This window comes from Chiloscyllium plagiosum, chromosome 3 (assembly GCF_004010195.1).
Source record: "Chiloscyllium plagiosum isolate BGI_BamShark_2017 chromosome 3, ASM401019v2, whole genome shotgun sequence".
NCBI classification, from domain to species: domain Eukaryota; kingdom Metazoa; phylum Chordata; class Chondrichthyes; order Orectolobiformes; family Hemiscylliidae; genus Chiloscyllium; species Chiloscyllium plagiosum.
This window is the reverse complement of record NC_057712.1, coordinates 66,306,211-66,330,556: the sequence shown is the minus strand read 5'-3', so window position 1 is coordinate 66,330,556 and position 24,346 is coordinate 66,306,211. Positions and strand designations below refer to the sequence as shown.

General features: G+C 40.6%; 1 protein-coding gene across 10 annotated transcripts in view; it reads right to left on the bottom strand.

Annotated features, from left to right (window-relative positions):
- Nucleotides 1-24,346, bottom strand: part of ptprk (protein tyrosine phosphatase receptor type K) — a 588,682-nt gene that overhangs the window by 438,337 nt on the left and 125,999 nt on the right. For all 10 annotated transcript variants that reach the window (XM_043683654.1, XM_043683667.1, XM_043683662.1 and 7 more), the window contains exon 3: nt 129-400. In XM_043683654.1, coding sequence (XP_043539589.1) covers nt 129-400 — 272 coding nt within the window. The remainder of the gene's footprint in view (nt 1-128; nt 401-24,346) is intronic.

The window sequence follows — 24,346 nt, the reverse complement described above, 5'->3', positions numbered from 1 at the left end:
CAAGAAACTGCATGTTAATAGCTTCTCCATTAGTGATTTCAACATTATTCATACTGTAGATGCCCTTTTATCCTTTCATTGCTAACTGCTCAAATTCTTGACTCTACAGTGAAGACAACCATCATTACCTGATACTCATTTGGCCAAAAGGTGCTCACTGCCAGCTCGGCCCGATGCCATTCGGCTCCCTGAGATCCCGTCACATTCCAAATAGGATTTGCTAAGGCTCCCATGTTCACTCGGACAAAAATGTTCAGTGTTCCTGGGTTCAAGTAATCTTTGCTGTATAACCAGTAACTGAAATCTATGCAGTGAGTGTCATTTTCTTTCATTAATGGAAGCAAGAGTCGTGCTTTATCTCCTGGCATATGTTGAGAAGACTCAGCCATCAAGAAGGATCCTGTTGAAAAAACATAAAAAAAAGCAGACTGTTATACATGTGATACAGCATCACAAAATATTCAAAATATTGCATGTACCGGATGGACTAGTTAGCGTAACTAGTCTTCAGTTTATATGCCAAATATATGTAGCTAATTGTTAAATTAATCTGTTCTTTTATAAGATTTCGGAGAATGCTTAAGTACTCGTTCTCCCAAGAATGTAGAATACTCTCAATAGGAAACTAGAATTCATTTCCTTCAGAGACACTGTCCAAGCAAATTTCAGCCGTGAAGGTCTCAAAACTAATGCTACACACCTCCCAAAACAGAGGGTGCAGCCAAAGTGATAAAAGCATTATTTATGCTTGAACAGAGATTAACTGTTACCCAGAAGCAATTCACAAATATTGACCATACCTTTCAACAGCAGTGAAGCCTCATTGTGTCAAACTGATATACAGACCAACCTCAATTATCCAAATGAGATGGGTGGGGAGTATTTGGTTCGGATAACTGATTGTTCAGATAACTGATCACCGATCTGATCGTATACAAAGGAAGCCATACTGAACAGGAGCATCCCGTGTCTATGCCAACTCCTGAGCAACGACTCATGTCTGATGTCTTTCACCCTCTCAACATTTTGAATTGGGACAAGAGCAAGCTAAAGGTTAATTAACTCATTGATGCAGTTATGCGTGCGCATGTGTGCGTGCACAGACGTAGAGGACAAAGTGAGTGGGTTCTGCTAGCGAGGGTGAAGCAACTGCTGTCAGGTGCAATGAGCGAATTTCAGCCCCGGCCCCAGTCTCCTGGTGAAAATGACCAGGAGAGAGAGCGAGCGAGCAAGCAAGAGCGTGGACAGCACAAGCAACCTGGCCGGGGGGGGGGTGGATCCAACATAAGTCCATGTGGTGTTACGGATCGGGACATCATTCCCAATTCTTAAGATTCCCGAAGAACTGGAAATTCAGGTTGCAGCTCAGTTTTTGTTGTGTGTTGTTTGGTGGTGTTGTTAATGCGCAATCTTAAATACACTGCAGTTTGTTCCTTCTCACTTCCCGTGCGTGTCAGGGTGTTCAAAAAAGGAAGAGTTTTTGTCCTTGTGGATGTCTTGAGAGAGATTGTGGGTGAGCATCTATCTCATAGATGTTATACAGAGTTCATAACAATTTACGGGATCTTGAGATCTTGTTCGGATAATCTGAAATTCAGATAATTGATGTTTGGATAACCGAGGTCATTCTGTAATTCCAATTATTGAGATTTTAAGAGGGACTGGGAGAGGCTGAGAAACTGCAGAGGTTCAATGCAAAGAATTGAAAGTGGAAGCTTTGCAAGTGGAGTGAAGGAAAGAGAAGGCGAACTGCACAGCCTGCTACATTGTCAAGCTAATATACCGAGAGATGAGGCCTGGAAATTAAAGTATCTCCAGTGTTGAGTTTGAATTGGTCAGTAGAAGTTAGATCTTCAGGATAGCAACAATAGGAAACTGGATTACATAGTCTTCAACAATTCAGTTGGAGCTTGGAATGTTTGGGATTGAGGGGGATGGTGGGAGGATTATCATTAAAAACCATCAAATCTAAGTGGGCTCAGAACATCCCAGGCAATTATTGCATTAGTTCAAAAAGATTCACCAGACTGATTTTTGTTATTTATGTGGTAGCCTCAATGGAGATTGTGCTCTACATAACGTGAGAGAGGTTGCTAGAGGACTTGTGATCTATTTACAACTCTCGATGTGACACAAACAGCATCTCTCTTCAAAGTCTTTCCATCATATACATATTCAAATATTAGCCCTCAGATTTACAAGATGAAGTCGCTATCGCATGAACAAAGGGTTGAATAGGTCAGGCAGACTGTAATTAGAATTTAAAAGAATGAAAGCGATCTTATTGCAATTTATAAGGTACTGAGGGGATCCCGTTCTTTAGATGCCAAGTGGATATTTTCACTTGTGGGATATTCTAGAATGATGAGATTGTCAGTTAAAATGTGACAAGGAGAATATTTTTCTCTCAATAGATCCTGAAAGTGAAGGTAGTTTTATTATGGAAGGGCAAAATGTGTCGGCATAGGCATTAAAGGCCAAAGGGCCTGTTCCTGTGCTGTATTCTCTTGTTTCTTTAATAGGTTGCTGCTCTGCGGAATTTTCTTCTGCTAGAGAGCAGTGCAGTCAGGGTCATTAATGAATTTAATCAATTGCTGGTCGTGAGATTGCTACAAGTGGTTTGGAACGGTGATAGAGGGAGAGATAGTAAAGTGGAATAAAGCCTCAAACATATCAGCCATATTGTTATCATATAATTGAGCACACTTAAGAGGCTAAATGACCTTTTCCTACTCCTTTCTCATGTTCTTGTGAATCATTCCAGCAAGGCGATCTTAATGGCTTCCTCACAAATCTCAGGTTTAAATTACATTCAGAACCCAGTGATGTCAATTGCATATTTTAAAGGACTAGTTGGCACTTTTCAAAAGAGTCTCCTGCTTAAAGATTCTCTTGGTTAAAGCAAATAATATTAGTCACCTGAGGGCTCACAGAAAATTAAGTTGGGCACATTAGTAAGACATTTTAATTACTTGCTTGCCAAATTCCTACTAGGTATCTAGGGTAAAAATTTGACCTGTAGCCGAAGAATGAAGCACTTGACTCAGCTATAGCCCAGTTAATTGCAGAGTAGTCCAGTTAATTGCAGAGCAAAACTCTCAGTGCTCTGGGCCAATAATTACACCTAAGAAAGGTTTACAACACCAGAGTAGCATTTCCCATTCCTGGCAGACAAACAACCCTGTGGCTTTTCTGACAGAAAACAAATAGGTTTAGAAGTTGGAAGCACATTTGAACTATGAGCATAAGTGAAATAGGTAATGAGTATGTTACAGCCAGACTCAGATTCTTTCAACCTAACTCAGCGGAATCAAACACATGAAAAGCAAGTTGAATACACTAATGCATTTGTCATACAACTTTGATATGATGTCAATTAGGAAAGGAGGAAAATGCCATCCAAGGTTGTCAGAAAAGTCCACAGACAAGTCAGCTTAATCTGCAATTGGAAACCCCATCCCAGTGAGCAGGACCTCACTGCTAGGCTGTGCACACACCAGAGAGGCACTGCGCTTCTCTGTGCCAGCACAATATCAGGTAGCCCAGAGACTGACCCAGCTGGCATAATGATGCAGCATCAAGCCCAGATCCATAATCACTCCCAATTATTCTTCAGGATCCAGAAGAACACTCCTGCATCCACAAGAATAATTTTAACATCTATTTTGGTTTGTTTTATACCTCCAAAATATATTGAGCAGACAGTCCACAGTATATTTTTTGATCAATAGACCATTCAAACTGCAGCAGATCCTTTATACCAAAGGATACTTACAACGAAGACACAAAGAGAGCTTGATGAAGCTTATGTTCATATTATTAAAACATTCAAACAATATTGTCATTATTCAATTTCATACAGAGCAAACAAACAAAGCTTACTGTAAAAATGGAATGCATGCTGTAAGCAGCACTGGGACATTTGCCGCTTACAATTCAACACTATCTTGCTACACTACATATTCTAAATTAAACAGTTATGTTTATCAATGAAAACAAAAGATTAGAATACCGCCAAGCAATTTAAACACAACGTGATAACTGTACAGTATGAGTCAAAGATAGACTACTTAATCAGGCACTTTAAAGTAAAGGAGTCAGTAAATAAACTTTAAGCATGACCAAGTTGGTTTTTAACATAATCTTATGTATTGAAAAAGTTAGCATTTATTTTCTACAATCTGATAGTTCTCAAGTTATAACATCAGGCAAATGCCAGATAGCATTTGCATCAAAATTATAATGCCATTAATCTTTCAGCATTTCAACCTCTAATCAAGTGAACATCAACAGCCACATGTGAACATCTATTTCAGAGATATGGGTTTACCATTTCCACAACTAGACTGGCTTGATACTGTTAGAATCATACAATCATAGAATCCCTACAGTGCGGAAGGAGGTCCTTCTGCCCAACAAGTCCACACCGACCCTCCGAAGACCCATTCCCCTACATTTACCCCTGACTAATGCATCTAACCTACACATCCCTGAACTGTGTAGGCAATGTACCTAACCTGCACATCTTTGGATTGTGGGAGGAACCAGAACACTTGGAGGAAACCCACGCAGACAAGGGGAAAATATGCACACTCCACACAGACAGTCGCCAGAGGCTGGAATTGAACCCGGGTCCCTGGCACTGTGAGGCAGCAGTGCTAACCAATTAGCCATTCTCTGTCAAGTTAAAATTAGACACATTTTTTCCCTTGGTTAGTAGTCCATAACAAAGGCATAAAATAGCTTTAATAAACCGAATTGGAAGCAAAGCTGGCTATAAGCGGACAAGTAAACCAACGTCTTCAGCAATTGTACTTTTAGGACTGGTAACTGTCAGTGGTAGCCAGCAAGCTAATTAATCAGTGCCACCATTCAAGGAGGATTCATAAAATGGAAGTGTGTAGATTGGTTGAATAGATTTTTGTGTATGGTTATCTGCTAATCAGTTACACAGTAAGGCTCAAGACTTAGGTCTATAGCATGCCAAGTAAAAACTAAAACAGCTTCTAATTGCTGGAAATGCACAGATTAGCATCTGAACTCCAAATTACAACCAAAATAGTAATCTTGTTACTGATCAAAGACATTTCCAGTATTATATGTTTTTATTTTAGGTTTTCAACATTGAAAGCAAGTCCAGTTAACATTGCTGAAATATGTTTCCATTTGATATGAGGGACCTAATATTGCCTTTAAGCAAAAATGAAAACGTGCTGAAATATCTAGTAGCACTAAAAACAGACAAAATAATAAATTATAAATACTTATTTGATAACATATCTATTTTTGTCCTCAACAGGAATACAACATGAAAACTAGCAGAATTTATAACCTTAGCTCCACGGACTTGAATGTGGATACTTTTCTCACGAGTCACACATGATTGGAGACAGAAAGTATGAAAGTTTTCATTCCAATGTGGCAATTAATCAACACTGAAAAGAAAAGTGGAAAAATGATTCTTTTGCACTGGAAGAAAATGTGAGGTTAAGCATATGGACCAGAAGGAGAGGCAAAGTAATGTTAAAGGGCGAGGGCAGCCTCTGATTTTCTTTGTTTTGCTTTCATTATATCCGATCTATACTCTGTCATTAATTACTCATGTCTACGATTAACACCTACTCTGTAATTCTCTCTCTTCTCTACAACCATTACCACTCCTTTTGTCTTTTAAATCAGTGACATCAGTCGTCCAGATCCCCATGACACTTCAACTTTACCCTTCTGTTATACTTGCTGTTCCCCCAACTTCATCTCCACTTTGTCACCTCTCTCTTCAATTCTGGGGAAAAAAAAGTCATGTTGGAAATAAAACAGAAAATGCTGGAGAACCTCTAGAGGTCTGGCAATGCCTGCAGGAAGACAAATAAAATTAATGTTTAGAGTCCAATACAACTCCTCGACAGAACTGAAAGAGACTGGAAAATGGTGTTTTTATACAAGGAAGTATTGAGATATAAATTAGGTGGAAATTATGTGTGTGAAAAGGACAAAATTAGGGCTCTACTGACAGCAAAGCCAATAAGATATGGATGGGAAGGGATTTGTAATTAAAATAGAAGTCAGAAGAGTTATACTCTGAAATCGGTGAACTCAATGTCCAGATCCAGAGTCATTTTGGACTTCAGATGCCAACTTTATGACCTGCACAGATTGCTACCAACCCTTTTGAGTTTCTCCAGTATTATCTGTTTTTGTTTCAGATTTCCTGAATCTACAATATTTTCCTTTTAGTCTCATGAATGTTTCACCCTCACACCACTCACTGAATGAATTCAAAGCCCTCCATCACTGACTGCCCAAACCTATTTTCCAACATTTTTCAGATCATCAATTTTTACGGTTGGTCCATAACACTGCCAGTCCATAACTGAGCAGTGGATTCCTCCAAGAAAGATTGTTTGGAAAGAAGATTATTTTGAACAACACACTGCTCTCCCTAGGCACATGTAACTTAAAAAACTAAAATCATCATGGAGACAGTGTAAACTGCAGCAGACAATGGCTATCTCATTACAAATGAAGATTTGAAATTGCATTCATGGAATATGGATACTACTCAGGATAGAAAGATCTGCATGTTAAGTGGAAATTACATACAAGATTGTATATTCAATGCAGTGACATACTTTTAAATTACCCACAGCATGCTTAACCAGGAATAAGATGCTAGCCAATGGTTTATGCATTGGTGATGGCTCAAACTGTCAGAATACTGAAAGTTACACTGACAACCATGAGCTGTTCAAGCTGTATGCCTGCAATATCAACTGCTTATTCAATTACCAATTATCCATTTAGGTGGCATTCTTCACATGGAGAATCCCTAATCTCTGCTGTATCACCGGTTAGACGCAATGAGCAGAGACAAAACAAATCACTTGAAAGCATTAACCTTCAAAGTAATTTCAGATTCAAAGAGGAGGAGTATTGCCCACCTCATAACAGAGATCAATATGTAAATTGCATACTAATCATACTATAATTTGTGCAACTGGATTTCAGGATCTGGAAACTAACAAGAGGAGAGTCTCTGGATAAGCATATAGCCAGTTCAAACTGAAATAAGAAACATTCCTTCACTCAAAGTATTGTAAATCTGTTGAATCATCTACCTCAGGGTGTCCTGGATGGTTCAATACTGAGCATATTTAAGGCTGAAAGAGAGATGTTTGGCCTTTCACTTGCTGAAGGAATATAGAACATGTGCAGTAAGGTGAAGTTGAAACCAAAGACCAGCTATGATCATACTGAATGTCAGAGCAGGTTCAAATGAACGTATATCTTACATGGACTCCAATCCATTATGATCTCACCTTCTACCTGCAGAGGCATCTGTCTGAAAAAGTGATAATATTAGTAGCACATCCAAGAATGACCAAAATGCACAAAGATCAGGAAGAAAAATTATTCAGATTTCGGATTGGTTTATTTTCCAAATTCAAAACCAGCAGGAAAAGGTCAGCTAACAGGAAGGGACCATGGATATTATTTTTCGATGAAAAAATTTATAGTTTGAGTACATTTAATATCCAAAAAACATTTCAGGCTTCCAACTCTATTTTCCTCAATATATTTAAAGTTTATAAATTATATTAGAAGCATAAAATTACACTGTTTGACTCTCAAATAATTTAGTTGTATTTTTTAGAACACAAACATGCTAACAAATGCAATAAACTCAAAACAGTTGAGCATGCTTTCATATTTGATTAAATCAAGTGTGTATGTCATTTATGGATTTATACTTCCCTATAGATTCAAAAATAAAATTGTGAATATCCAATTTTGCACAGAAATTCCTAAGAATATTGTACATGATCTAATTTATTATGCCTTTGCAGATACATTTAATCACTTTTATGATGGAAAAAAAACACCAATTCCACGCAGTAATGAAAAGCAAAAATTCAATCTCTCCAGTTTATATGAGCGCCTGGTAATATTGGGAGAGCAAGTCACATTGCTAAACTTGTCATGCATAACACAAATTTTGAGCTCAAGTGTTAAGCACTACGCCAATCATGATTAAAGTCACCAAGGAGGATGACTTTACATCTTAAACCCAGATTTATTAAAAAGGAGTCCAATATAAATCACAGAAGCTGATTAAAATTAGATGAGCAGCTAGTACAACTAAAAGAAACAACCTTGGAAAAACCACACATGACTGATGACAACCAAAATGCATTCAATGTTGGTAATGGCTGCAATGGCTCAGACCAATGATGGCACTAACTGTCATGGTGTAATTTAACCATACTTAGAATGAGATTGTAAACATTTTAAAATGAAATCAAAATCTCAAACAAAGTTCGTAAAGGCAGCACACAGAAAAGAGACACGGAGTAAGGTCACAGAAAAAATCCTGGGCTAATCATATTCAGTAAACTCAACTGGGTTTCATAATGGCGGGTCCATTTAACTCATTTTTTTAATAGAAACCTGTACATCCACTTCAATGTGTGAAATGCAGCAATCCAAACTTTGTCTGATTACATGGACTTTAGCCACCATTTGTATATTATCGGTAGCATGCTCTGATGTGAGTGCTTCTGAGGAACACAACCGAATAAAGTAAAGCTATTCATTTGTGTTAAGTCTGTCACAAGCCACTTTTACAGTTGGAATGAATCACCTGCCAAAGGTCCAATCATTTCCATCCATAAATTCAGGAAAAGAGCAGGTGAGCATTGGCCGGGGGTACGAATCTGTCCTCTGCAAACAAAACACATATATCCAGACATTTTTGAAAGAATAAACAAAAACATGGGGAATAATCATTTCAATGACCCATCCCAACATGTGATTCCTGCTCTTGGGCAGCTTCTTAAAGAGTGTGGGGATATGAGATGGAGGTGTCTGTGCAGCATGTGGGGGCGTGCGTACATGTTAGGGTGTGCACGGATGCACATGGGGGTGTTGCGCGCATGCAAGTCATCTACAGGGATTGCAACAATGATGTCTGACCTGTTCAGAAAATACGAACGTTAACTAGCAAAAAAATATGAAAACAGGCAGTAAGAGCTTCGACAGATATACAATAAGGACAAAATTATCAAAGTCTAAATTAGCAACCGTTGCATACAGAGACAGGAGAATTTATATTGGAAAGTAGAAAAACGGAACAATAGATAAATCATTTTAAGCTGTCGCCAATGAAGAAAGTACAAGAAATCACCCAGAAGTAATCCAATTCCAAGAGACCAGCGACAGTGACAAACTGAAGGAAATTAACATCAAATGCCACTGAAAGCGGTCACATTTTACTGAAGCATACTACTTTGTAGTAGAAACACAAGTGGGATTCAGCAGGAGCAGGATGCTGCCACCAAGTCAAAAAAACATTCTGCCCTATCACACAAATGAGTAATATGGTATATGAATTTCAATGCTTGTACAATGCCAGATACATAGATACAAGTCTGGGGGATCTATCCAACAGCATATCCCTTTGACTGCTCTGAACAAACAAGGTACTGACCACAGCTGAAACTTTCTGTTCCCTGGATGCTGCCTGACCTGCTGTGCTGTTCCAGCAATAAAGTTTCAACTATATGAATTTCAATGCTTGTACAATGCCAGATACATAGATACAAGTCTGGGGGATCTCATCCAACAGCATATCCCTTTGACTGCTCTGAACAAACAAGGTACTGACCACACCCAAACAGTCCATGCTTGCAAAACGTACAACAGTAGATGCAATTCCGCACTTGGATAAGTTCTCAACTTCAAAGTACATCACCCATCAGAAATTGATATGGATTCGTGATTCCTCAGAAATTGAAGCAGTCCCATGTTTAAATGCAGCCAGACCTAGATTATCAAGTCTAGGTTTGAGCTGACAAGTGGTAACTAACATTCATGCCTCACAAGTGCTAAGCAATGATCTCCAACTAACGGGAATCTAACTATCACCCCATCGGAAACTAGGCATCTTGCAGCAAGTAAATCATCTCCCGAATCCCCAAAGCTTATCCTCTATCAAGAGGTCATGTGTGTAACTAGCAAAAGGTGAGAGACTTAGCTTGTATAACAGCCAATTTTAAGGATTAACCAAAAATAAGTTGAAAGGATGATAAATAGTGTCGACAAAGAAAAACAGACAGGTTAAGGGAGTGGACAAAAAAATGGGCAGATGAAAGACAATGTGGAAAATGTAAGGTTTGGCAGCAAGAATAAAGGAGCTGAATATCATTTAAATAGAGAAAATCATCTAAATGCAGAAAGTCACAGCTCAATGGGATTTGGGGATCCTTGTACATAAGCCAAAAAGTAATTTGCATATTAGTTTATTTTTAAGATTTCCTACAGTGTGGAAACAGGCCCTTCAGCCCAACAAGTCCACACCGACCCTCCGAAAAGTAACCCACCCAAACCCACTCTCTGATTAATGCACCTAACACTACGGGCAATTTAGCATGGCCAATTCACCTGACCGGCACACCTTTGGACTGTGGGAGGAAACCGGAGCACTCGGAGGAAACCCACGCAGACACAGAGAAAATGTGCAAACTCCACACAGACAGTCATCCGAGGCTGGAATTGAACCTGGAACCCTGGTGCTGTGAGGCAGCAGTGCTAACCACTGAGCCACTGTGCCGCCCTTCAGCAGGTAATCAGTAAGATTAATTAAGTGTTAGCCTTTATTTCAAAAGGGATACAAAAGAGGTAAGTCTTGCTAAAACTATACAAGTCACTGGTCAGACCACTGGTGGAATATGAACAGTTCTGGGCCCCATATCAAAGGAAAAATATACTGGCATTGGATACAGTCCAGAGAAAGTTAACTAGGCTACAAAGGTACTGTCAGCATGAGGAGAGGTTGGGCCTGTGTAGAGGAATGAGGGGTGACCTTATTGAAACATACAAAATTCTGAAAGGACTTGACAGGCTGGATCTGGAGAGGTTAAGTCGATAAAGTGTGGAGATGGCAAAAGCAAAGCAAGTCAATTAGCATCAGAAGAGCAGGAGAATCAACAAACACAATGTTGGAAAAACTCAGTAGGTCTGGCAGCATCCGTGCAGAAAGAAACAGTTAATGTTTATGAAGAAGCATTACACCAGATTCAAATCGTAACTTTCTCCACAGATCTGCAAGGAGAGAGAGCACTGCAGATGTGGGCGAGTCAGAGTCGAAAAGGGTGGCACTGGAAAACCACAGGTCAGGCATTCCTGATATAGGGCTGATTCTCAGAGGCTACCTGACCTGCTGTGCTTTTCCAGTGCCATCCTTTCGACAAAGATGCTGCCAGGGCTGCTGAGTTTTCTCCTGCATTCTGATGAAGGGTCCTGCCTAAAACATCAACTCTCCTGCTCTTCTGACGTTGCCGGACCTGCTGTGCTTTTTCCAGCTCCACATTTTATCGACTGACTTTCAGTCCTCACTTCCTCCAAGGTGCGGACATGTTGTTTCCCTTGTGGGAAAGACGAAGTCGAGAAGGCTTAATCTCAGAGTAAGGAGTTATTTGGTGCATTTATGTTTTACCCTGGATCACTTCCAGAAGCTCTCTCATTCTACAGTCGCAACACAATGTCTGTCTCATCGCTGCATGATGAGTTATATGTAAATTATGAACTTAATCAGTCGTGTAAAATTAATTGCAATTCTTACCCACAGTTTGTAGACGCAATGCATGATAATGCATCCTTTAAATGCTGTAACCACTTATAATTGAAAGACGCAAACCTCTTTCTTAAACAAGTAACGACCCAGAGTATCCAACTTAATGCTTTAGTCGTCCTTCCCTGACTTGTGTACTTATACACTACAAACAAAGGCAAAATGTTGTGGATGCTCGGACATTTAAAATAACCACAGAATCCTGGAGAAACTCAGCAGGTCTGGTAGCATCTGTACAGAAAGAAACAGTTAAAGTTTCTGAAGAAGCATCATACCAGATTCAAAATGTAATTTGTTCTTTCCACAGATGCTGCCAGGCTTGCTGAGTTTTCTCCAGCATTCTGCATTTGCTATTTATAGATTGTCTCATGCTGAGCACTTACTGGCCAACAAGCCGTCGACATTATTCTTGTTTTTCATGGTTAATTATCCAAACTGAATCACCTGCACTGGCTCGGAGCAACTGAAATGGTGCATTGCAAACAGATTCAGAAAAGCAAAAGTACACTTCCTTCCCAATTAACCGAATGTCCAGACTTTCTAACCAATGCCAGCTAAACCAAGCAGTTCTTCATGGCTGTTAGAAAGCATAAGAGGTACACCACACAACTGAGCTCCTCTTCCTTGCACTCAACATGCAGTACCTCCTCAAAACTTGGCATCATACAATTTTGTAGGTACAGCACTAAAGGAGAAAGCTGAACTGAATTCAGAAGTAGAAAATCCCAAAACTGGATCATTTTGAAATAATTAACCTAACTAAATTTGGACTTGCTGCTTAACAAAATGTGCAAGTACTCAATGTAGCATATCAACAGTTTCATTTTTCTCTTATCATACTTGGAACTGAGCTGTTGTTCATGGGGTCAGTAGTAATTACTCATATTTCATGTCTTCAGAAAAAAAATGGAGATAGGTTTTCTTTAACAGACACTAGAGTCTACATGGTGAAGCAGCTTCTACACCAGTGCTGAGGTACGGAAATCCAAAATATGAAACTTTAAGAGCTACCTTGGAGGTGTTCCCACACACCTGTCATCCTCGTGCCTCCAGACAGAAAAATTCCAGGTCCAGGAGAACTTACTGAAAATTACAACCTGTGGCAAAGCACTTCTTGCCTAGAATAGAAGCAGGCACGGCCACTAGGGTGCGAACAAATCATTACATACAAAACCTTTGCATTTGTCATAATGGGGAGGTTTTTACAGAGTTGGCCAAATCAGCCTGTCTTCAATACTGGTTCAAGCCAAACCGTGATAACGCAGATTGAATCAGGCTCTGCAGGACCCAGAATACCATAAAGAAGTGGTGAAAAATGTCCGATAATGGAAAGAGTAGAGACAATTCCAATTTTACGATCTGATTGGAATAATCTGAGAACCATAGCCTGAATTCACTTATTTACTATTCTATGCTATTTTCCTCATCTTGAGAATCTCTCAAACATTTCACAGACAATAAATTATCTTTGAAATATATTCAATATTGAAGGCACGTTATTGATGACATAAAGGGAAAGAAATGGATCAGATCATATGTACTTCAAGGTCCCATAAACATTAAGTAATATGAATTGTTTTGGCGATTTTTGTGAAGGGAAACCTGCTGCTTGGAACTTTCTGCTCTCCTTTGAATAATGCCATGAAATATTTTGTGTTCACTCCAGCAGGAATATAGATTCAGTTTAACACATCATTCAAATGCAAACAACTTCCAGCAATCCAGAATTCCCTCAATGTTGTGCCAAAGTGTGATCAATAGACTCTTGGTTTATAATGATCTGACTGAGCAGAGTCAGCATGGATTGCAAATGGGAAACTGTGTTTGATGAGCATGGGAGTTGTTTTTTCGAGAATGTTACGAACAGAATTGATGGTGGACTTGGTGCCCTTGGATTTTCCAGATGCTTCTGATAAAGTCCCCCATGAGAAACACACTGGCAGGCAAAATTAAAAGACCAAAGTGGATAACCTCATTTTTACACAATATATTCCATCTAATATGTTCTTACCCACTCAGTAAGCTTGTCCCAGTGTTCCTGACATCTTTCACATCTTCACAACACATCTTCCCCTTTTGTATCGACAGTGAATTTGCAAAAGTTACGTTTAGCCCCATTCAGATTATTGAGAAATATTCAGGGTCCAAATACTGACCCTTCAAGTACACCATGAGTCTCTGCCTGCCATCATAAGGATGACCTGTATATTGTAACTCAATTTTCTACCTGGTGACTAATTGTGGATGTGGTGATACATAATGAGGTAGACTTGATTAGGGAGCTTAAGGTGAAGGAATGCCAAGGGGGCAGTGATTATAATATGATGAATTCACCCTGTAGTTCAAGACAGAAGCCGGAATTAGACATTACCATTGAATAAAGATAACTGCAAAGACATGAGGGAGGAGCTAGCCAGAGTTGATTGGAAGGGAGGCCTAGCTGGGAAGACAGTGAAGCAGCAATGGCACAAATTTCTGGGGATAATTCAGAAGGCATAGCAGAAATTCATCCAAGGTAGAAGAGATACTAAGGGGAGGGTGAGGCAACCATGATGGACAAGGGAAAGTCAATGATAGCATAGAAACATAGAAAATGGATGCAGGAGTAGACCATTCGGCCCTTTGAACCTGCACCACCATTCAAGATGATCATGGTTGACCATGCAGTTTCCTGCTCCTGCTTTCTCTCCATACTCCGTGATCCCTTTAGCAGCAAGGGCCATATCTAACTACATCTTGAACATATCTAACAAAATGGCCCCAACAGTTTTCTGCAGTACAGAATTCCATAGCTTCACAATGCTGAGTGAGAAAGTTCCTCATCTCAGTGCTCAATGGTTTATCCCTTATTCTTAGACTGTGACCCCTAGTTCTGGGCTTCCCCAACATCGGGAACATTCTTCCCATATCTAGTCTGTACAGTACCATCAGAATTTTATATGCTTCTAAAATTCCAGTGATTACAAGTCCAGTTGATCTAGTCTCTCTTCATATGTCAGTCCTCACATCTCAGAAATCAGTCTGAAGAACCTTTGCTTGACTCCCTCAATAGCAAGCACGTCCTTCCGCAGATCAGGCCAAAACTGCACACAATACTCGAGATGCGGCCTCACCAAGGCCCTGTATAACTGCAGCAAAATATCCCAACTGCTATACTCAAATCCTCTCGCTATGCATAAAACCAAAAACCTAAAACTAAGTAAAAAAGCATGCAATATGTTCAAGATTAGAGAAAAACCAGAGGATTGGGATGTCTTTAAAACCAGCAAAGAATCAAAAAATTAATATGGGGAGAGAACATGAAATAGGAGAGTAAGCTTTTCATAATATGAAAAAAAAGATTGCAAGACTTTGTTTTAGACTTATATTTAGATTTCCAGAAGGCCTTTGACAAAGTCCTGCATAAGAAGCTACTACGTAAGGTAACAGGTGGCACTAGCAGCAAGGTACAGGCACGGATAGAGGATCCACTGACTGACAGAGGCAGAGAGTAGAGATAAAGGGGTCTTTTTAGGATGACAGCCAGATACTAGTGGTATCAGTGTTTGGACAACTATTCACGTAATACATTAATGATCTCGAACAGAGTGCATTTGAAGATGACACTAAGTTAGTTACATGGATGGGTGGTGTTGAGGATGCAAGGAGGCTACAAGAGAACTTGGACAAGCGAGGAGAGTGGTCAAAGAACTGGCAAATGGAATACCATATGGTAGAGTATAAGGTTATGTACTTTGGTAAGAAGAACATAGGAGAATGGGGAAAGCTTTCAGAAATCTAAAGCACAAAGGACTTAGTAGTCTTAGGTCAGGATTGTTTTAAGGTTAACATGCAAGTTCACCTCACGGTTCGAAAGCCAAGTGCACTGTTAGCATTCATTTCAAAAGGAATACAACAGCAGAGAGGAACTGCTGAGGCTCTATAAGTCTGTGATCATACTGCATTTGGAATATTGGGAGAGGCTTTGGACCCTGTATCAAAGAAAGAACATGCTGGCCTTGGAGGGGTTCAGAGGAGGCTCACAAGAATAATCTCAGGAATGGTCATAGAGTCAGAGATGTACAGCATGGAAACAGACCCTTCAGTCCAACTTGTCCAAGTCGACCAGATATCCCAACCCAACGTGGTCCCACCTGCCAGCACCTGGCCCATATCCCTCCAAACCCTTCTTATTCATATACTCATCCAAATGCCTTTTAAATGTTGCAATTGTACCAGCCTCCACCACTTCCTCTGGCAGATCATTCCATGCATGTACCACCCTCTGCGTGAAAAAGTTGCCCCTTAGGTCTCTTTTATATCTTTCCCCTCTCACCCTAAACCTATGTCCTCTATTCTGGATTCTCCCACCCCAGGGAAAAGACTTTGCCTATTTACCCTAACCATGCCCCTCAATTTTGTAAACCTCTATAAGGTCACCCCTTAGCCTCCAATGCTCCAGGGAAAATAGCCCCAGCCTGTTCAGCCTCTCCCTATAGCTCAAATCCTCCAACCCTGGCAACATCCTTGTAAATCTTTTCTGAACCATTGTTAAGTGAAATAAGTACCCAGATATCTAGATTTTTAGGCAATGTAAAATAATCTCACCAAATATGGTGCAAAATATTGAGAGTTACTGGAGTGGCAAGTGATGAGGATCGGGGTTGGGAGAGATGGCAAACGAATTTCACAAATTTCCTTCGATTATGCATTTTATGTCAACTTTATGTTCCCTCATTGAATTTTGATCTATTTTGTTTCCCCTCTAGTATGATTGAGAGGGGTGGAGAATATACGATTAGTTTCAATTAAAGATCTATATCTACATGCATATTGAAGCACTTTAGACTTTTCATGTGTGTGAGGCTTATATACAAAACCAGATCTTCTTTATTTTAGGAGCTAAATCAGCTTTTCTGAAGACATTAGTCAGCTTTTATCATTTTTCAAAGTTTACAATATCTGGCAATTAAAACTAATTCTCACCAAATACTTCTGCCAAAAATCTAACCAAACTGTTATAAGAATAAGAAATTTGTTCTCTGATCCTTGTTCTTGTCTTATCTTATGCCATCTAATGCAATATCACACTATTTATCTTATCTAAGGCTATGGAAGCATTTGTGCAAAAGTGGCTCAATTTGTCTATACAATGAGCAGTGGACAGAGCAATTTGTTGCAAATTTAGTACTAAACCAGTATGTAAATTCAAGTGTGCATTCAGGCAAGTCAATGTTTAATAATTTAACTTTACTTTATTAAGTTCGAGTTTAACAATTTTGATTTGGCTAAGAAAGTGAAAAATTAATCTTGTTCTGGTTAATTGTAGTCTACGCAGGCATTTCTGGACCATGTAACTGACTCAACTTGATTTCACCAGGAACAGCTCGCCACACTGTTTCCCATCACAGACTGAGAATTTGCAGCCTTTCAAGGTTGACTGAGCAAGCTTACACTTTTAAATCTTTACCAAATACCTGGTGTCGGGTGAAGGTGAAGTAAAAGAAAGTTTAACCATGAAGTCACAGACAGCAGGTGAATGTGTGGCTGGTGACTCGTGAGTATTTTTTCTTTTATTTTCTCTTCCCTTTGCTACTATTGTTAACTTAAGCAGTGATGCTCCTCCTGCGCGATTTTAGAATTCAGGAATCATTCCGATGCCCTGGCTCCTTCATGTGTCCAGCTGCAGCTCCTGTCTGACCACTTAGCAGCTCTGGAGCTGCAGCGGGATTCATTTCGGAGAATGCGCAAGACTGAGGAATTCGTGGATAACATGTTCAGTAAGTTGGTCACACTGCAGATAAAAATTAATGAGGAAGATAGGAAATGGGTGACTGACAGACAGAGGAAGAATAGGAAGGTAGATGCTGTCATCTCCCTCCAAAACAGGTATACCATTTTAGAAACTGTTGGGGGAGATGACCCACCAGGGAAGGCAGCAGCAGCCAGGCTCATGGCACTGTTGCTGGCTCTGCTACACAGGAAAAAGAGTGATAGAGCTTTAGTGATAGGGGATTCAACTGCAAGGGGAAATCGATAGGTATTTCTTCAGCCACAAATGAGAGTCCAGGATGATATGTTGCCTCTTTGCTGCCAAGGTCAAGGATATCTCAGAGTGGCTGCAGGACATTCTGAATGAGGAGGATGAACAGCCAGCTGTCAGTGCATATAAGTACCAATGGTACAGGTAAAAAATGGGACGCAGTCCAACAAGTTGAATTTAGGGAGGTAGGAGTTCAACTAAAAAGTAGGACCTCAAAAGTTAAGAATCTCCGGATTGCTACCATTGCCACGTACTGATCAGAGTAGGAATAGCAGGATAGTTAAGGTGAGTATATGGCTAGAAGGACTGTACAAGAGGGAGGGATTCAAATTTCTGGGATGTTGGAATCAGTTCTGGGGGAGAAGTGACCAGTACACACTGCACCTGGGCCGAACTGGAACTAATGGCCAAGGTGGAGTGTTTGCTCATGCTTTTGGGGAGGATTTAAACTAATATGGGAACCAATGCAGGAAGACGGAGGGAAGTAAAGTGGGGGTAGAATCAAAAGACAGTAAGAGTGTTATGAAATTGAAGGTGTGTACTGTACCTTGAAGAGTGAGTGAAAGCTGACAAGCACCTGTCATGTCACACAGCGTGCTGGAAAATTGAAAGAAATAACATTTGGCTGTAACGTAGCCGCTAACAAACTGTTGAAGAGCCAACAACCTGTCTCTGAACATGGACAAGACAAAAGAGATGGTTGTTGACTTCAGGAGGGCACAAAGCGACCACTCTCCGCTGGATAGCAACAGCTCCCCAGTGGAGATCGTGAAGAGCAACACATTTCTTGACATACACCTTGCGGAGAATCTCACCTGGACCCTCAACACCAGCTCCATGGCCAAGCAAGCCCAGCAGTGTCTCTACTTTCTGCACAGGCTGAGGAAAGCCCACCTCCCACCTACCGCAGCCCCCCCACCCACCCACATTCTACAGAGGGTGCACAGAGAGTATCCTGAGCTGCCTGGTTTGGAAATTGCACCATCTTGCATCATAAGACCCTAAACAGATAGTGAGATCAGAGAAGATCATCGGGGTCTTTCTTCCCACCATTACAGACATTTACACCACTTGTTGCATCCAAAAAGCATTGTGGAAGACTGTACAAAACCCCTCACTCAAACTCCTCTTCTTCCTGCCATCTAGCAGAAGATACCAGAGTATTCAGTCTCTCACAGCAAGACCGTGCAACAGTTTCTTCACCCAAGCCATCAGGTTCCTTAACAGTGCATGATCGGACTCTTTCCCATTTGAGATTCTTTGCATGACTTTGAATTGCTGCTAGAAAAATGTCTATTATTTATCATTCTTCTGCTACACCATTACCTGCGTTTTGCACTTCTTATGCATTGTATGCACAAGGATCTAGATTAGATTAGATTACATTACATTACAGTGTGGAAACAGGCCCTTCGGCCCAACAAGTCCACACCGACCCGCCGAAGCGCAACCCACCCATACCCCTACATTTACCCCTTACCTAACACTACGGCGTGCAAACTCCACACAGTCAGTCGCCTGCGGCGGGAATTGAACCCGAGTCTCTGGCGCTGTGAGGTAGCAGTGCTAACCACTGGGCCACCGTGCCGCCCACTGTTTTGCATCCACTGCTGTTAGTTATTTTTATAAATGACCTAGATGAGGGCGTTAGTAAATTTGCAGATGACACTAAGATTGATGGATTGTGGACAGCACCGAACGATTTTGCAGGTTACAGAGAGACATAGACAAGCTGCAAAGCTGAGCTGAGAGGTGCAAGTGGTGTTTAATGTGGGAAAAATGTGAGGCGATTCACTTTGGAAGGAGGAACAGGAATAGAGAGTATTGGGCTAACATTAAGGTTCTTGGCAATGTAGATGAGCAGAACGACCTTGGTGTTCACATACACAGATCTCTGGAAGTTGCCATCCAGGTTGATAGGGTTATTAAGAAGGCATACGGTATGTTAGCTTTTATTGGTAGAGGGACTGCATTTCAGAGCTAGGAGGTCATGTTGCAACTATACAAAGATCTGGTGCGGCCACACTTGGTCACTGCATTATAGAAAGGATGTGGAAGCTTTGAAAACAGTTCAAAAGTGATTTACTAGGATGTTGCCTGGTATGGAGGGAAAGCTGAAGGACTTGAGACTGCTTTCATTAGAGAGAAGAAGATTGAGAGGTGACTTAATTGAGACATAAAAAGATAGTCAGAGGGTTAAATAGGTTGGACAGTAAGAGCCTTTTTCCTCGGATGGTGATAGCTAGCATGAGGGGGCATAGCTTTAAATGGAGGGGGCAAACAGATATAGGACAGATATCAGAGGTGGTTTCTTTACTCAGTAGTAGGGGCATAGAATGCACTGCCTGCAACTGTAAAAGACTCGCCAACTTCAAGGGCATTTAAATGATCATTGGATAGATATATGGATGAAAATGAAACAGTGGAGGACAGATAGACTTCAGATCAGTTCCACAGCACAGGTCGGCGCAACGTCGAGGGCCGAACGGCCTCTACTACGTTGTAATGTTCTAGGCCATGTATGATTGCGCTGTTTGTGCTGTCCATGTAGCACCCTTGGTCCTGGACAAACGCTGTCTCGTTTTTACTGTTGTATATGGTCGAAATGAAAAATAAAAACTACTCATGAGATACCAGTTGTTTTCGCAGCAGTTCGAATTTAACCAGTTTAAATTATGTTCCAAGATACTAGAATTTGAATTTTACTATTTTTGACAACATCAAATCAGTGCGACAGTCTGATGTTTAGGGTATAAAAAGCAGGCATTTTGGACAGTTATCAAGGAGAAAAGAGCACCACCTGCCATTGTCAGTCAGACTGCCTGAAAAAACACACTGTCAAAGGTACCTTTCTCAGATGAAACATCTTTGCAGCCGAAGACAAGCCAGGGAGATGTACAAACACAGGAAGATTGACAACGGAGACAACAACCGCTGCCTAATTTTGAAAACATTCATTTATTGTAAATTTAATAGGAGCTTCATTGCATCAGTAGATTGTCATAGAATGGGAGGCAGATAACAAACCTTTAAGAGAAAGGAGACTTAAAGTCGTAAATACTTGTTGTTTAATATTCACTTTTGGAGTTAAAGAATTAATTTTTTTTCTTTAAATAGTGGAATTTGGGTCGTTCTCTGTCACTCATACTTTAACAGATTATGAGGTGAGGTGAGTGTGTTTGGTTTAATTAGCAGAAGGGCTTACCGCCATGTGGTAACAAGGGGAAAAGTGAAAGTGGAAGGCAGAGAAACTGAAGACAAAAATTAAAAAAGATCACATTACACCATGATTCTTAAAGTGCAATAAAGGTTTTTAAAAAAAATGAACGTGGAGGCTCTGTATCTCATTCGTATTAAGGTGGATGAATTAACTGTACAGACAGTTATTAATGGATACAATATAATTGGGATCATGAAGACCTCGCTCCAGGGAGGCCAAGGATGGGAACTCAACATCCAGGGTTATTTAATTGTCAGGAAAGATGAAGGAAAGGGAGATGGGGTAGCGTGCTGGTTAAAGAGAAGATTAAACAATAGTAACGGATGATATCAGCCTGGACTATGTGGAATCTGTATGGGTGGAGCTGTAAAACATCAAAGGGAAACAGACGTTTGTGGGAGTTGTGTACAAATAACCAAACAATGGTCGAGAGGTTGGGGATTGCATCAAACAGGAAATTAAAGATGCACGCAGTAAGAGTACAGCAGTTATTATGGGTGATTTCAATCTACATACTGATGGGACTAATGAAATTGTAATCGAGGAGGATTTCCTGGAACATATGGGGGATGGTTTCTTTGACCAACATGTCGAGGAACCAACTGAAGAGCAAGCCATCCTAGACTGGGTACTGTGTAATGAAAGAGGATTCATTAGTAATGTTGTGGTGCAAGAACCTTCGGGGAAGAGTGACCATGATTTGGTAGAATTCTTCATTAAGCTGGAGAGTGATACAATCAAATCTGAAACTAGGGTCCTGAAATAAAAGAAAACTAACTTTCTTTTAAGATCGTATGAGGCATGTGCTGGCTAGGATAAGCTGGCCAAGGATAATTAAGGGGTTGACAGTGGATAAGCAATGGCAGACATGTCAAAAACACATAGATGGAGTTCAATAATTGTACAACCCTTTCTGGTGTATGAGTGAACCAGGGAAGGTGGCTCCGCCATGACTAAAAAGGAAAATCAGGGGTAGTGTTAAAGCCAAAGAGAAGGTACATAAATTTGCCAGAAAGAGCAGCAAACCTGACGACTGGGAGAAATTTAAAATTCAGAGGACAAAAGGTTCAGTTAGGAGGGGGAAAATAGAATATGAAACTAAGTTTGCAGAAAACAAAAACTAACTGCAAAAGCTTCTATGCATATGCGAAGAGAAAAAGACTGGTGAATCCAAATGTCAGTCCTTTGCAGTTAGAAACAGGAGAATTCATAATGGACAACGAAGAGATGGCAGATTAGTTGAACAAGTACTTTGGATTTGTCTTCACTAAGAAGGACACAAGGAACTTGCAGGAAATGTGCCAGGATCAAGGATGTCTCAGAAAGGGTGCAAAATATTCTCAAGGGGGAGAGGGGCTTGCAGGATGTCATTGCACACATTGGAAGCAATGACATAGGAAGGGAAAAGGTTGAAATTCTGAAGGGAGATTACAGAGAGTTAGGCAGGAATTTACAAAGGAGGTCCTCAAGTGTAGTCATATCTACATTACTCCTGATGCTACAAGCTAGTGAGGGCAGGAATAGGAAGATAGAGCAGATGAACACATGGCTGAGGAGCTGGTGTACGGAAGAAGGATTCACATTTTTGGATTATTGGAAGCTGGGGTAGAAGTGACATGTACAAGAAGGACGTATTGCATCTAAATTGGTCGGGGACTAATACTGGCAGGGAGATTTGCTAGAGCTGCTCGGGAGAATTTAAGGTGGTGGTGGAGTGGGCAGGGACCCAGGGATATAGTGAGGAAAGATTTCAATCAGAGACTGATACAGTTGAGAACAAAGGTGAGTCAAACAGTCAGGCAGGCAGGTACACAGCAGAGAACAAGTTAGGACAGATAAATTAAACTGCATTTATTTCAATTCAAGAGACCTAACAGGGAAGGCAGATGAACTCAGGGCATGGTTGTGAACTGGGACTGGGATATCATTGCAATTACAGAAACATGGCTCAGGGATGGGCAGGACTGGAAGCATAATGTTCCAGGATACAAATGCTACAGGAAGGACAGAAAGGGAGGCAAGAGTGGAGGGGGAGTGGCATTTTTGACAAGGGATAGCATTACAGCTGGACTGAGGGAGAATATTCCCGGAAATACATCCAGGGAAGTTATTTCCGGAAATACATCCGGGGAAGTTATTTGGGTGGAACTGAGAAATAAGAAAGGGATGATCACCTTGCTGGGATTGTATTATAGACCCTCTAATAGTCAGAGGGAAATTGAGAAACAAACTTGTAAGGAGATATCAGCTTTCTGCAAGAATAATTGGGAGGTTATAGTAGGGGATTTTAACTTTCCAAACATCGACTGGGACTGCCATTGCATTAAAGATTTGGATGGAGAGGAATTTCTTAAGTGTGTACAAGAAAATTTTCTGATTCAGTATGTGGATTAGAGAAGGTGCAAAACTTGACCTACTCTTGGGAAATAAGGCAGGGCAGGTGTCAGTGGGGAAGCAATTTGGGGCCAGCGACCATAATTCTATTCGTTTTAAAATAATGATAGAAAAGGATAGACCAGATCTAAAAGTTGAAGCTTAAATTGGAGGAAGGCCAATTTTGACAGTATTTGCCAAGTACATTCAAAAGCTGATTGGGCGCAGATGTTCGCAGGTAAAGGGACAGCTGGAAAATGGGAAGCCTTCAGAAATGAGATAACAAGAATCCAGAGAAAGTACATTCCTGTCAGGGTGAAAGGGAAGGCTGGTAGGTATAGCAAATACTGGATGACTAAAGAAATGGAGTGTTTGGTTCAGAAAAAGAAGGAAGCATGTCAGGTATAGACAGGATAGATCGAGTGAATCCTTAGAAGAGTATAAAGGCAGTAGGAGTATACTTAAGAGGGAAATCAGGAGGGCAAAAAGGGGACATGAGATAACTTTGGCAAATAGAGTTAAGGAGAATCCAAAGGCTTTTTACAAATACATTAAGGACAAAAGGGTAACTAGGGAGAGAATAGGGCCCCTTAAAGATCAGCAAGGCGGCTTTTGTGTGGAGCCGCAGGAGATGGGGCAGGTACTAAACGAGTATTTTGCATCAGTATTTACTGTGGAAAAGGACATGAAAGTTATACAATGTAATGAAATGGATACTGACATCTTGAAAAATGTCTATATTACAGAGGAGGGGGTGCTGGATGTTTTGAAATGCATAAAAGTGGATAACTGTTCAGTACCTGATCAGGTGTACCCTAGAACTCTGTGGGAAGCTAGGGAAGTGTTTGTTGCCCTCTTTCTGAGATATTTGTATCATCGATAGTCACAGGTGAGGTGCTGGAAGATTGGAGCTTGGCTAACATGGTGACACTGTCAAGGATCTACAGACCAGTGAGCCTGATGTCGGTGGTGGGCAAGTTGTTGGAGGGAATCCTGAGGGATAGGATATACATGTATTTGGAAAGGCAAAGACTGATCAGGGATAGTCAACAAGGCTTTATGTGTCGAACCCATGTCTCACAAACTTGATTGATGAGGGCAGAGC